Source organism: Grus americana, chromosome 11 (assembly GCF_028858705.1).
Source record: "Grus americana isolate bGruAme1 chromosome 11, bGruAme1.mat, whole genome shotgun sequence".
In the NCBI taxonomy this organism is placed as follows: Eukaryota; Metazoa; Chordata; class Aves; order Gruiformes; family Gruidae; genus Grus; species Grus americana.
Genome location: NC_072862.1, coordinates 22,388,729 through 22,404,320, shown reverse-complemented (window position 1 = coordinate 22,404,320; position 15,592 = coordinate 22,388,729). Strand labels below are relative to the sequence as shown.

At 37.3% G+C, this 15,592-nt stretch overlaps 1 protein-coding gene across 17 annotated transcripts in view; it reads left to right on the top strand.

Moving 5' to 3' along the window:
• Positions 1 to 15,592, top strand: part of IQSEC1 (IQ motif and Sec7 domain ArfGEF 1) — a 341,486-nt gene extending 325,894 nt beyond the window's left edge. For 11 of the 17 annotated variants that reach the window (XM_054837997.1, XM_054837996.1, XM_054837994.1 and 8 more), the window contains 4 exons: positions 1,463 to 1,636; positions 2,315 to 2,491; positions 9,488 to 9,537; positions 10,871 to 15,592. In XM_054837997.1, coding sequence (XP_054693972.1) covers positions 1,463 to 1,636; positions 2,315 to 2,491; positions 9,488 to 9,537; positions 10,871 to 11,476 — 1,007 coding nt within the window. In that variant the 3' untranslated portion in view covers positions 11,477 to 15,592. The remainder of the gene's footprint in view (positions 1 to 1,462; positions 1,637 to 2,314; positions 2,492 to 9,487; positions 9,538 to 10,870) is intronic. The other 6 variants (XM_054837995.1, XM_054838004.1, XM_054838002.1 and 3 more) reach the window with 2 other exon arrangements.

Genomic DNA, 15,592 nt, shown 5'->3' with positions numbered 1-15,592 from the left:
CCTTGTTTGGTTTCATAAACTTTTTTTTCCAAGTGGTGCACTTTGTAGAGCTGTTTGCTGCATGTCCAGTTTCAGTGTTCAAAACAGCACATGCTGTTAGACCCTGCTCTCCACCCGCGGGCTTGCCTAGCACCAGCCTCCCTGCACCTCGGCCGTTTGGCTGTATTCTGAACGACAGCAGCTGCAGACAGCTTGAGGCGGCTGTCTTATTTCATTGAAGGCAGACGCAATTGTCATGTGGTCAGGAGAAGCAGATCAGCTATACGTGCTTCTGTGCAAGGTGTTGATGTCAGACCCTGGCAGAAGCCCCAAATTCTTGCTCCCTCCTTCCCCTCTGTACTCTGTGAAGCTTGCGGTAGTTGGCACCTTTTTTTCACCTGAGAATGGTAAATGGACTTGGCTTCACTTTTAGTTGCAAATCTGATACGAAAGTTAAGGTATCCTTTTAAAAAAGCATAGCGCTTGTTTCTCAATATTCTAAGTCTGTATATTGTTGAAACCTAATGACTTTGAGGAAGAGACTACCTTGCATCATCTGCTGGTTCTTGAGGGAATGAATTTTCGTACATGGGAGCACTTGAACTTCAGGTTGAATACTTAAGTAAATATTTGAAAGCTTTAACAAACCAATACGGTCAGGCAGTTGAGTAAAAGAAAACATTGTGAATTAGAATGGACATTTTGAGTTTTTCTGACACCCTGTTTCTACAGATTTGTGCTCAAAGCAAAGGCTGATTCTGTTTTCTACAGCAGAAAGTCTCTTCATTATAAACTGTCTTTTTATCTCAACCAGGAGATATTTTTGACCAGCTGTTAAAGTTCGTATTCTCAGATGCAGCTAGAAAAGAGGCAAAGACAGTTTGCTGAAAAATCTGCCCTTTAGTGTGAAGATGTATGTAATTTCACAGACAATATTCACTATTTTTTTAAGAAAAAAAATGAAAGTAGGATGTCCAGGGAGCACAACTTAATGGGAAATACTAAAAGCTGTACATGCTAGTGTGTTTGTCTTCCTGCAAAAGTTAAGTTAAAAGACAGTTGCTAGTACTTGAGATGTGTTCAAGTAGTCTTTATTCAGCACAACTTTGGTCACAATTGAGTAAGGTAGGTAATGGGATCTGCTCCGTGAAACAAAAATTATGACCTTAAATTTTTTTTTTGTTTTTTTTTCTGGGATTTTTCTTTTATATTGTATGTTGTACCTTAAGGGTAACAGCTGCATAAAGACTATCTTTCAGTGTTTATTCAGTATCTTGACAGTTAAGCAGTTCCAGTGTATCTTAGGGATTTTTCATACTGTTTCTGTGCCTTTAGACTTTTATTTCTTTGACTTTGTTCCTATATGGTAATATCAGTGAAAAGCCTTCAGTTGTGTGAGTTTTTTGTTTGTTTGTTTGTTTTTAATAAAAAGAAAAGGAATTGGAATAATCAGAGCTTAGTTTTTCTTGACTTTCTTTTCTAGATTATCCCAATGGTATTCGGCTCACTTCAGCTGTTCCAGGAGCAGATATCAAAGTACTAATAAATTTCAATGCACCAAATCCTCAGGACAGGAAGAAGTTTACAGATGACTTGAGGGAGTCAATTGCAGAGGTTCAAGAAATGGAAAAGCACAGAATAGAGTGTAAGTACAAAGGTACATATAACAGAGTGTTTTCAAGCTAATCAAAACAAGAAAATCTTGAGTCTGTGTGTAACCCATTAGAATGCTTTAAAAGTTCAAAATAATCTGGGTTTTCTCCATGGCTTTAATTCTACAAAGAGGAAAAACCCAATGATACCTTAAGCCCCAGCCAAGTTCCTTGACTATTATTTACTGCAGTGTAACTGCAGTGGAAATTTAGCCTGGACAAACTGCAAATGGCAATGGACAGAGGAGAGATGGATTTGATATGTGTAGTATGAATTACAGTAAGAATTTTAGGGATAATTTACATCAGTTTGAAATTCTTAATGATGGCCCTTCAAATAAGTTTCACTGAATTCTTCTTCATTTCCATGTTGACATTCCTCTATTCTCTCAATTAGGTACCCATAGTACAAATCAATATATTTTGCTGGAAGTTACATGAGTGTCTAAATATGGAATTTTATCTTCTGTTTTTCCAAAAGAGGAATAGCCTTTCCTCCTGTATGATGTAATATAAAGCTGTTAGTACAGGGTTGAAGTTCCTCTCTGGCATTTAACAGTGCCAAAATGAACTCATATCTATTATTCACAGTAATATGTGATCGCATACAGAAATTGCGATGTTACCATGTCCTCTGTTATAGTCAATAAATATGAATTGCAAAATGATTCTCTTTGTTTCAGCTGAGCTAGAAAAACAGAAGGGTGTGGTGCGTCCAAGCATGTCTCAATGCTCCAGCCTGAAAAAAGATTCTGGCAACGGGACGCTGAACAGAGCTTGCCTGGATGACAGCTATGCTACTGGGGAGGGGCTGAAAAGGAGTGCACTGAGCAGCTCCCTCAGAGACCTGTCTGAAGCAGGTAAGCACTGCCTTTATTTCCTGGCTCTGACTAGTGCATGCAAAGATGTGTGAATGATGCATTTAAAGCCCAGCTCGCAGTGGGCTTTCAGAATTAGTAATCCTGAAACCTTAAACATTTTAAATAGCTCCTCTTTCATAGTTCGTGTTTAATTTCTGTTTGTTTTTTACCCTTGTTCTATTAAGCAACCACTATTTGAGAGCATTTAAACTGTTGTAGATTGCTATATGTACTTTTAAAGGAGAACGAAGACAGAAGAAAAATTGTAAGTGTTTTATTAAAAAACTGGTTGACTTATGCTAGGAGTAACCCACTTAGTTTTCCTTTCTTTTTTTTTCTTCCCCGTTGCTTCTTCCCCTTCATTACAATAGGTTTAGAAAGAAAAGGAAAGAAGCTGGTCTCTGTGTAATGACCGCTTTCTGTGTATTTTGTGCTCAAGTGTACCTGTGTTACCACATCGATGAATGAAATTGAGTGAAGCCCTACTAAATTCTGCCTAGAGCTATGTAATTCAGATACAGTGTGTCCCTGATGCTCTTTTATTCTTTTGTAACTCAAGATGTAGTTCCCAATTCTTGCAAAAGAGGTTGTTGTGAAATACTATTGCTGATATAATAAAGGAATCCTTAGTGGACAAGAATACAGATATCCCACAAAACCACTGATGTGTCTTAAGATTTATTAACTGATTAATATAGCTAAAGACTGGAAAGGAGTGGTGGTGTGATTTTTTGGCCAAAGAAAAGCCAGGGGAAGTTTGGTATGTTTTTATTTTGTGGTTTGCCTCGGTAATACACAACTGGCATACCCATGTAATACAGGCTACAATGGGTAGTAACCTTGTCTTTTGGTGTTAAACGTGATTCCTGTCATTTACAGGAAGTTGTATCTGAACACCATGCCCACTATTCAGAAAGTACTTCTGGGGATAGGGGCAGCTATATTTTTTTTTAGATTTTTTTTTTTAGTTTATAGTCTGTGTTACATGCTCTGATTTGTTTTTTTTTTTTAATTGCAGTGATGATTTACAGTATAGTCATAATTTCAATATTATGTATATCTTTAGTAGTAGACACTACTTCTTCCTTTTTTAACTAAAGAAGAGTTTTTAGCTATACTGCAGTAAATAAAATTGTAAACTGAAATTATAGCCCGTGTTTTGTGGATATATGTATGTGCATACAAATATGTAGAGAGTGAGCTCTTTCAATTATTTTATTCTCTGTGTAGGCTCTCATACTCATATGTCCATTTGCTTCATTAAAAAGACCTAGGACCTTGATCCAAAATCAGGCTGAAGTTGAATATTGGTGCTTGATTGGCTTCAAAGGATTTTAGATCAAGCCACTAGTCTTCACCACTATTAGATCTCAGATTTGAAGATACTTCCATCATCCTTTTTTGTTGTTTTGTTTTCATTTCATGAGAATGAGAACTACCATATTGTTGAATATGTGAGTTCAGTGGGTATCTGTACCCGCAAGTGTGATTTCTGATTAATTTTTTTCATCCCATAGGAATTTTTCATCCCTGTCTTTCAAACATTGCCATGTTTTTAAATTCATGTTTTGGGTTTTATGCAATAAATGAGTATTTGTAATCATGAAAACATTTCACATTTCAACAGGGCATGCCTGCAATTGGCATGCCTATTACTGAAAATAACTTTTTTCCATAATAAAAAGTAGAAATCACTCACAGACTGCAGGGTTTATCAATGAGTTTGTTAAACCCAACTAAACTTAATTTTAACTTTAACAAGTTGAGAATTATGGAGAGTTTCTGTTTGGTCTTGTGCAGTGCAACTGACTTGAGAAATTACATACCTGTTATTTGCTTTGTTATTTGGTGTCATTTTAATGAGATTATACATGTCTTTTCTGCCTTTTCTCAGTGAATAGCTTGCATGTGAGGCTGATTTTGTTTTAATATGGGACAGATGATCAATAGAAAACCAAAGAAATCTCTTTCAGTTAGCAAGATACTGGCGTCCCAGGATTATACCATGCTAAATTGCTTCTGTAAAAGAGGATTGAGTTAAGTTGCCTCAATTCTTCTTTTTGTGGATGAAACACAGGATGAAAAAGGAGGAGAAACAGGAGTAGTGGACTGTGTGTGGGTGTGTGTCTTCTGCAGGAAAAGGCATGGTGAAAGTGGATTTTTAGAGAGTTCCTTTCTACATTTAAACAGAACTGAATCTAATAAACATGAGAAAATTGCCTAGTTGCATACTTACGCAATAAGGCAGATAATTGTCCAATGAACATTGCAAAAACAAATTGAAAAATTTAAATATTTATTCAATGAAGGGGAAATCTGATTGAACAGCATTTTGTTTGCACAGGTATATGGCAAAACTGTTTAAGAAAACAGTCCGTTACAGGAATCACAGTAGTAAATGGTGGCTGTGGAAAGTGACCTTAAATTTCTCTCTTGGAAAAGAGCGATTATTCATAAGGTTCTTACATCTAATGAATGTTGATACCCTGAATGATTCTGACTCCTAAGCTGTAAACCATAAGGAAAGGCAAGATTTTCCTGTCAGGAAACAACATCAGAAATCGTTTCCTGATGGTTGTTCTTCCATGCATTTGCCACGATAGCTTAAATCGTAATTGCAAAAAGGATGTGCATGAAGGTCTCTTGATTTTACAGATAGTATTGTTCATCATGGATTGACAGTTCCTTCCATGGAATAAAAAGCAGAATGTGGTGACCAACTGTTCCAAGATGTGAATATGTCAAAAGTATTTAGTGCTTGATTTTTCTGCAAAGAAAAATATATAGTTTTTATTGCACATTCTTGAGCTATAGTCAAGGAAGAACTGAATTTATTTGTCCCAGACTTAGGAATTCTTAATTTACATAAAAATACTAGAAGACAGACAAATTTTAATGCGGTTAAAACAGTTTTGTGGGTTCTGTTAGAATTTTGGATGTTTCACAACTTACTCCATGTGCCATTACCTGATAGGTAGGTTTACAGAAAAATGTGAAAGGAGTGACATCCCATCGTGGCCACTGGTACATGGGAAGAATGATTTGGTCGCTAGAGCAGAGCACGGAGGATTAGACTGCTTGTGCTTCTGATTCTGTATCTCTCTCAGGTTTCTTGACTGATTTTAGGTAATCAATCTGAATTCCAGTGACTTTGAGTTCCTGGAGGACCCGGTGCTTTCACATTGAGTTTACAGTGGTGAGCACCTGTGGAAATCAAGTTATACCCCCCCATCCCTAACCTGTAAGGGGGGAGTAATATTTACACACTGGAGTGGTTTAAAAATTGTGATTGTATGGTTTGCCTCAATAATACGCAACTGGCATGCGCGTGTAATATTGGAATCTGCAAAGAAGTGCAGGATGGTATAATGGTTACTATTAATAAAAGTTGTGCTTGTCTCAATCTCCTGAGCTATCTCAAAACAATCTTTAAGTGGAGACTACCTAAAAAAAATACCAAACAAACCCAAACTAAAACCATAAAGTAGTTCCAGAATTAAAATAATTCTTGTTGTATATTGCATTTGTATATATAATCTCAGTCATCAACCTTTAACTTCTTAAATGTTTCTTTCTACCTTCCAAAAAAAAGCTACTTTTTTTTTTTTTAACAATTTCATCATGTATTTTTTTAAAATTTCCTGTATCCCAAAATGTAATGGAAAAGATTGTGGAACTTCTCAGCATTGTACGCCCCTTAAAAAGAGTCTGAGTTCATGCAATTCCAACATCCCTTTCCCTGTTGAATCGCTCTGTGATGGGAGCCCTTGGCTGCCCCCTCACCTGATGCAGGCAGGGTCACTAGGTTATTTCCTCCTGTGCTTTTCCAGTGAAGGAGGAGTTCAGCAAGGCGAGGTGTGGTTATGCTGCTTTCTCGTCTCCTGCGGCTTAACTGGTATGTTGAGAATGATCTGTTTGAAGATGCCAAGAACCTATTTTCACAATTGGTGTGTGATCTTAAGACTATACCTGTTTCACCCAGAAAACTATAACGGTTAGAAAGAGTCTTTTCACCCTGGAAAGTGATCGTTCTAAATTAACAATTAGTGCATATAGTTTAGGTAATTTTGAGCAAGCCAGGTTGGCTAGTACCTATAAGCTCAGTACCTGGATGGTTACAGATTCTGCTGCTGCTGGGAATATCAATTTCACAGCCTTTGGAGGCTAGTATAACGGACTTGTTATTATAAGAGCTGCTATATTCGTTTGCTTTACCAAAACCTTAATTTAGAACTTTTTTCCAAATGTTTTTCCCAAGACATACAAAGCCAGATCATAATACGTTGTTTAGATACCAGTGTATCTGGTATACTGGCATAGAACAGTCTCAAGAAATACAGGGTAGTGATGAGAAATATTTCCATTTACTGTAATGATCTGCACATCTGAGAGATCAATTTCTGCAAAGTAGAATGGATTTTTATTGATGAAACTCTGAATTTTCTTTTGAAATATTTAAGTTTGTAAGAATATTTACATCACTTAATATTTCCTCTATGAATTTGAAATATTCCTAGTCCTATATAATGCATATACATATATGGGACACATACATATGTAAGTTAAAGATAGTTCTTACAAAGAATATTCACATCTAACATCAGTGAATTTTTGGATCAATCAGAAAATATTAAATTAACTGAAATTTAGTTTTCTAAGAATAAATTAAAACCCACTCTAAGTAACATCCTTAAAAATGTCAAGTAGATCAGAATATATTAAGCAAAACCAGTCTTCAGATTTGATAAATACCACCTTGTTTTATATCATAGCTGTTAATTATTAAGTGAGCACAGAGTTATGGTGACATACAATTCTAGTCAGGAGTCACCGTTTTCTCGAAATGTGTTTGAACGCTGGAGCTCTAGGGAAACATTTTTGAGATGGGATGCCATCTCAAAGACCACAGAACAGGCTTCTATAAACACGCATTGGCAGGGGGAATGCTCTAGAGGATTTACTTAATAGCTTTCATATCACACTGTAGGTCAATACAGAATTGGGTTCAATTTGTTTTAAAGAAACAAAACAAAGTGCTCTTTATAGTGATAGTACCTATCTGAGGGAAATTACAGGCATTTCAAGTAGGATTTTCTGTTTGTTCTTGGCTTTGCTAGTACTACTTTGCCCTGAACTTGCTCTAAGCAAAAATCCATCTGTCTCTGTCCATATATACTGTGTATATACTGTGTTTGTGGTTATTTTATTAGAGACTTTGAGTCCTGCCATATGCAAAAGACATTAGATTTTCCTTCATTTTTGGCCACATTTAATGACTTGTGGCATCTGTCAGTCTTACTTGCAATATTGACTGCTAAGTTAAGAGATGGCTATCTTTCTCTGGTTCTGTATCAGCAAGTAGGAGTGATTTGAGTGTTAATCAGTACTAATCCCATTAGCAGAGCAGAAAATTATCAAAGCCTGACTAGAAGTAAAAATAAGGGATTATCAAAACCAGTTTTTCTCAGGGGGTTCATAAGATAGCACAGTTATGGTTTTGATGAGACTAAAACTGCAGCAAGAGATGAACTGCCAAGCTTTTGTCAAAGAGCCTGCCTAGGGGAATTGTTCAAAATTCCAACAAGTTTTAACAAGTCTAACAAAACACCTTGACCACAAGCGCCTTCCCCTCAATTTAATGTCAGTGTAGAGGAGTTTGTACTGGGGAGTAACTCTCGGTGACAATGGGAGAGGGGAGAAAGGTTACAGTAGTCTAAGGGAAACTGTCACTCTTCAGAGAAACTTGTGTCGCAGGGCGGCATCCCATGACCAACCGGGTCAAAGTTAAACCTATGGATCCAATAGGTGGTAGTTTTAGATCATACTGATCTTCTTACAAGACTTATGGGAAGTCTAAATTGGTCTGTGAGAGGGTATGTCGAGAAGTAAGGGTGAACCTCCCAGGAATCACTGTTGTGTCCCACTTAAAGCCAGTCCCAAAGTTCTTACATTTGGCCTTGCAGGAAAGCAAGGAGAAAGCATTGAGAAAAATTAGGTTTCTACAGACATGCAGATTGTAGAGAAGCTTTGGGAACCTGACCGCTCTTCGAAGGTTAACTTTGTTTGTACACCCTGCCAGTGAAGTATTTTGAAACGTGGCAAAGCACTGCCTTACAAGCTGTATTTTCAAAATATCTATTTCCACGGCAGCCATATGCTATTTTCTCTCCTGTGAAATGAGAGAGAAAATCTGGGATCCTGTGTCCTATATTTATAGCCACTGAGGTATTCTGGCTCTTTAGGCAAACAGGCTGGTGTTTCAGGTGTAGTTTTAGGCAAATGTCTTTGGCAATTCAAGAATGTTGGAGAACAAATCCATCATACTTAAAGCACTGCACAGCTAAACAAACAAAATCTAGCCATAATGTCAAGACAGATTCCAGATTTCTTGATCAAAAATTAAGTTTAGTTTTTTTTAAAACCTCATGAAAGAAGATTATATGAAATCCACTGAGGTTCAAAGCCGAAAATGAAATGATGAAACTGATGCCCCTCACCAGTCCCCCACAATGAAGTTCAGAATATGCCTGTATTAAATTTTGTATTTAAATTAATACCCCACAAGTATATATTAATGCTACCAGTCTTTAAAGAAAGAAATTTCATAGAGGATAAGATTCCAGGAAACTGAACAATTTAAAATTGTTGCTGGTCAACATCGTAACCATACTGCTAAATATAGATGCTAAAACACATGTATTTTAAGAGTTGTACAAATTAAAAAAAAATCACACCCCGCTAATGACAGTTGATTCACAACAACAATACCTCTTAAAAATTAGTCAGGTACAGAAACTTAATATAACTAATGGCTTTAAAAAAAAAAAATCTAAGTTTCTGCCTTAGTAGCTGCTGTACCAGTCCAGTGCGATGTTAACCCCCCTGCAGCCCCTCTAGTTGCATTTAGAGACTCCTCTAGCGATTGAGGGAAAGCAGCTGTTTTTCACCCGGGTCTTGTCTCAGTCTCTAATCTATGGTGTTGCATGTCCTGGGCAGGCAAGCGTGGGCGACGCAGCAGTGCAGGATCGCTAGACAGCAATATGGAAGTAAGTAGGAAGTTACGGATGTCTAGCTGGATGTGATGATGTGCATTTCAAACCTTTCTTTTATATACATATTTTTTTGCTCTTTTTTCTTCTAACATATAACCTGCCTGCCTCAAATAAAATGCATGCCTAGGCTACTCACTCCGTATTCTTCCAGCTTAAAAAGCACTGACAGCTTGTTTTAGACCGATGCCATTTTTGGTTTGAGCTAACCTTGTTCCCTGTGTTCCTGCAAGCATGGTTAAATGAATATGATGTGTCCTTTTGCCACCATTTCAGTCTGGTCCCAGCTTAAAAGCCCACTTGCTCTTTGTCACAAAGTACACTGTTCTTGCTGTTTGATATTTAGCTACAACTATTGACTGTCATGCTTAACCATTCCCATTGCTTATTTTCGAGTTAAATTGCTAAATGTATGCAGTCATGACACCATGGAATTGCACAGATAGGGCATGGGAGGAAAAAATTATTAAGATAGGTGAATTCAATGTGGATTTCATGAGATTTCATTCATCTTCAAACCATTTATATATACTGTTCATGTCTCTGAATTCAGCTTGCAGATTTTTTCTTTTTTTTTTCCTTTTTTTTTTTTTGGTGTTTGCTGTAGGTAGATTGCAGTTTAAATCTAGCACACTTTGCCTAAGTACTGTTGTGTCCCATAACTCTTTTTAAAAAATACAAACCCCAAACTTCCAGAAACTAAATACACCATTCCAGCCTAAATAATAGAGAACGTTGGACCACAGGTCAGAAGAACACAATCACATAGATATCTTAGTGGCCAAAATGGTATGGTTCCATTTAACGCATAATTCCAAGGTAGGCTCGAGAAGCAGCACTGTGGCATACAGTAGTGGAAAACTACTATTAAAAAAAAAAAGTTTAAAATACTGTTTTGAAATTTGAATTGTAACTGTAATATTTGCTGCTGTGTGTTTAACTATTTAGGTTGAATTTAATGTAGGGGGTTTTTTTGTTGTAAAAAAAGCAAGGATGGTATTTTTTGCAGTATTTTAAAATGTATTTTTCCTTTAAGAACACACTCCTAGGTCTTGTCATGTTACTCTTCCGTGACATTTTTCTTATTTAAAGTCATAGCTTTCTATATTAAAGTACCAAGAGAAAAACATTTGATGCTTAAAATACCCCAAGAAGGGCGTGAATGCCTCACTGGCAACTTAGAGAAGGTGGAAACAATTTTTTTCCTAGAACTCTTAAGATAGTCCGCCCATGTGAACACTGAAGGAGGAGTTTGTGGGTCAGTGTGAACTTTTTCTTTTAAACATTTTAAGATTTTTTTTAATTTTTATTTCTATTAATTTCTTTTTAGGGGTCCATCATTAGCAGTCCTCACATGCGCCGAAGAGCTACATCAACCCGAGAGTGTCCATCTCGCCCTCACCAGACTATGCCTAACTCCTCCTCACTCCTAGGTTCCTTATTTGGTAGTAAAAGGGGAAAGCCACCTTCCCAAGGCCATCCACCATCTGGCTCATCACAGCAACCTCCGCACCCTCCAGCAGTCCCACATCAGCAACACTCACAGCATCCTTCCGCCATGCATCATGCAGGGCCAGCTGAGGGGCAGACGCAGGCACAAGTGCACTCCCACCATTCCCAGTACTGTCACATGCAGCAGAACCCACCGCCCTACCACCACCACCACCACTATCACCCTCCCCAGCATATCCAGCACCCGCACCAGTATCACCAACACGTGCCCCATTCCCAGCACGCGGCGCACTCCCAGCACACCTCTTACATGCAGCACCCCCACGCGCAGCACACCCACTCTCCTCATCCGCCGCTGCCCCCCCCGCACCCCGGGCACTCTTCTCATCCCCCGCACTCTCAGCATCACCACGGACCGCCACCACCTCCCTCCACTTCAGCCAGCACTAAGCCCAAGCACAGTGGCATCAGCACAATAGTCTAGACCGTGTCGACCCTCCTAATAACTATAGTTTTAAACAAAGTTACAAAGGCACTTGCAGGAAGCAACAAAAAATACTGTCAGTTTTTACCTAGACGATTCAGTTGAGTTGTGTGAGCTTAAAGGCTTGCTGTTATTAAATAAAATAATTCAAGTTAGCGCAATCAATACTGGTTTTACTTATCTACTCAACAGACGCTTACCATCTGGTTAGTTCTTATTTCCAAACTGCCTTGAAAACATGCTGCTTGCCGAACATGAGTAAAGCTACCTTTTACACCAAATCCCTTGACAATTTTACATGCGTAATAAAAACGTAGTCTATGAAAAAAGGAAAAAAGTGATACAGAACCAAGTGTTGCATTCTTGCTCTTTTATTGTCAATGGGCAAAAAAAATAAGTAGACCTGATATGGTTGATGAAAGTACGTAAGTAAACTTTATATAATATAAATATATACATATAAATATATATATATACTGTATAGTTAACATTTGTGCTTGGAAAGAAATTTTTTCAGTCCACAAAACTAGCAATATAGACCTTACAAGGAATTCCACTTACTTGATAGGACAGTATAATAGATGAATAGCATATGAAAGAGTAGACCAAAACCACGAAACGTTAGAAACAAATTTCAGACATTTCAGTATTTTCATTAAGAGTCCTCCGGGCTTGCTAAGATTTCTAAGCAATCATTACTAAATGTGCCAAGTAACATAGCATTTAAATGTTGTAGTCAAATACTGCTTTGTATAAATCCTTATTTTATTAACACGATAATATCATACGTAATCAGTATTATAACTGCTCTGCTATTTCAGGTAAGCAAACTCGTTAAGATGCAGTAATTATACCGTAGCAATGTAGGGTGAGCGTTTACCAGTGGTCACCCTCGAGCATTGGTCACACACATTCTTAGACACTTTAAAGGCTGTGATAACTGTGAATTTACATGATCCACATTTCTTTTGTACGCATATGACTTAAGGAACACCCGTGAAGAGTTACGACAGGTGCATGTATACGCTGCAAAAACATTCATCTCCAACATGAAAATGGCAAACTTCCATCTTTCTCAGCTACTTTGTTTCCTGTTTACCATAATTTCTCATTTTTTCCCCCCAATGAAGCTGAATTCTAGTCAGAGTGTTTCCAGGTGGAAGTGCTCTAAAACTTGAAGGTTTGTTTTAGAATTTAGTATAGGGTTTTTTTATATATATATATATAAAAAAAATGTAATTCCATGTAGCCATGTGCTAGCAACAAAGTGGCTTCACCGTTTCTACTCATCACGTTTGTTAGTTTGAAAGTACCCAGCACTCAGCAGGCTGAGTTTATGCTCAAACCCTCACTTTCATAGTCCAGTTAGTTGCAAGACATCACATAAAAACAGGCTGTGCTGTTGTTGCTTATGTGTTGTAATCAAACCATTTGCAAATTTATATACAATTTTTATCCCGAAATCCTGTACAAAGTTATACATGGCACCTACTTTATAGTTTCAGCATTTTGAGCCACTGCAAGGACTTTACACCTAAACAGTAGAGACAAAGGAATCACAACTGCAAAACTGTACCAGCCTAAAAGCAAACCTTGAAGAGGATGAGCAAAAAAGTTCCAGTGTGAGATGGGTAAAAGTAATTATATAACAACCGATCGATTTTCTGTTTAACAGTAATAAAGTTGTCAGGAATAATGAGGACATGAGAACAAGAGAGTGACTTTTCATATTGGCTTGCTCATGGCATCTCTAATATTTGGGGGGGAGTGGGGAGAGGTTGAGTAATTTTTTCCCTTTCATACCATTGATACCACAATACCAGCAAAACTGCAAACTGAGCACTTTGTTAACCTCCACAGAGAGCAAATACAGCAATCTAGAGTTTAGCCTTTTGTTTAAAGCTGTCCACGTTTGTTTCACACATGTGCAATATGTTTTCCCCTTCTGCTCCTTCTCCTCTAAATTATCTTCATGGACAGAAAAGGAGTAATTGCATTATTATTTATAAGTATCACTCATACTATTCTAAATTCTGCGGCTTACCTTAAGAGGGCTCATACGGGTCCCCTGAGGCTCTGTTCCTTGCAGTTTAAAAAAATATATACTGTTCTTATAAGGGAAAGTAGAACTGTCTGCATGTCATCTAATGTTATTAGTGTGAGGCTACACTCTACATATTGTATATTTGCAAAATATATCAGTGTTACTGTTGATATTAGTTGAAGTAAAGTGATAACATATTTCAATATGTAGACTTTTCTTCATACATCTGTACCAATAGTAGAGTCTAACTGTAATTTATAGGTTGTTCCAGAAAAGATAAAGAACCATTCAGGTACAAACATCTTTCAGAAACTGCATCTTTTAATTAAAACAGAGGTAAGAATGCTCCTCTTCGCTGAGTGACGGAGTCTGTACTTGTTTCAGATGCAGAGTTACAGTGTGAGTAAAATTGCCTGTGTATGGAATAAATGCAGAACGTGTGGTAGCAGTGGAGAGGAAAATCTGACTCTAGCTGTGTTAATTAACAATGAAGATGGTAAATCTCCCGGATCTGCTTTATGTTTTAAAACCCCTTTCATTCATTTAAATTAGAGTTACATATAAATATTCTAAACTGACACAGTAAGCCCCATTTTAATGCTTGACCACTGATTTTCCATGTGCAATGAATTAAATATTCAGGTGTCGCAAATGTGCATGCAAAAAACCCATTTACACGTGATTTCATGTACTGTGGGGAAAGAGTTTGTGCCTCCCCTCGGGGTGCATTAAGATGCATGTGTAAAACCACAGATCATTTTGAGGCTAGTTCAAAAACCAAAACCGGTCATATAAGAGCACAGTATTTGTAAACTCTATTATTTCAAGTCGTCAATGAGGAGAAACAGCGGACTTGATTTTTTTTTCTATCACTTTATTTAGACCGTGTGTTTGTATGTACTTTACACAAATAACTGTGTCTTGGTGTCAGCATAAGTCTTAAGAACTTTGCTGCTTGTTTAGGGCTGTAGTGTAACCTCTCTGACTCTGTCCTAGATTAACAGTTGCTTAGAGCAGTGTGGATCATGCCTAGAATAGGAAACCGATAGTACTTTAACACTGCGTGTGGTTAAGAACATTAATTTTTTCAGCCTGCAGGCAGGAGTAGAATTGAGAGGGGTTTTTTTCTGAAACGCCATTGCCAATTAAAAACTGGTACAGGACTGCATAGAGTGACCGTGTTTCTCTTTTCCCATAAATGATGTGGCAAAGTAGTAATGCTGATTTGAAAAAATGAAAGGGAAACTTAAAGAATGAAGGTGTGGCAACAAAAATCTTTTCTGGGACAACAATCAAATATATATTTGGGGTTTTTATTTTTTTAAGTTAAGAATGAAATGTAAAACAATGTAAAAACAAAAAACAAAGTTCATCCTAATATAATGTGCGTCTTGTATTGCTAAAAAAACCCAAGTCTAACATACAGTGTAGAATGATTTTCCCATCATGTACTGCATGCAGCAGAAGCCTCTTGTTTCTTGATAAAATGAGCTGAAAGTCAGCAGATATTTAAACAATGAATCTCTAGATGTTGACTTGCTGTTCCATATGAAGCTGTGTGTTTTCTGCAGTTAAGCATGCATTTTGCTGTTCCGTTGTAAAATACCATCGCACTTCTTGCCTGCAAAATGGATTATTGTGTATATATTTAAAAGAAAAGTGGAACCAATAACAAGATTAAATTTGGAAAAGAGAAAAGGGGGTGGTGAAAACGGGACCAGTAGGGGGAATAGATAATTCTCTAAATTGTACATAGTGTGTAAATTAGTATTACTCTAAGTCTGCAGTCACTTTGAGGTTGCCTATCTCCTGCTAGGAACTTAAATCAACTTTGAGTTGTATTAAAACTGTTAGAATTAGGTCTTGAATGCAGACTGTTAAAGACTTCAAAAAACATTATGCTTACAAGAAGCTTCTGTTCTGGGGAGGCTCGAGACCCCTTTTGTAACTATGGGGAAGAAAGGAGTGCTTTCATTTTAATATGCATTCTGTTTGTAAGTAGTAACAGACCCTATTGATGTAAAACTATAACTGTGATCATGTGGAGAAATCAAATAAATCATTTAAAACTC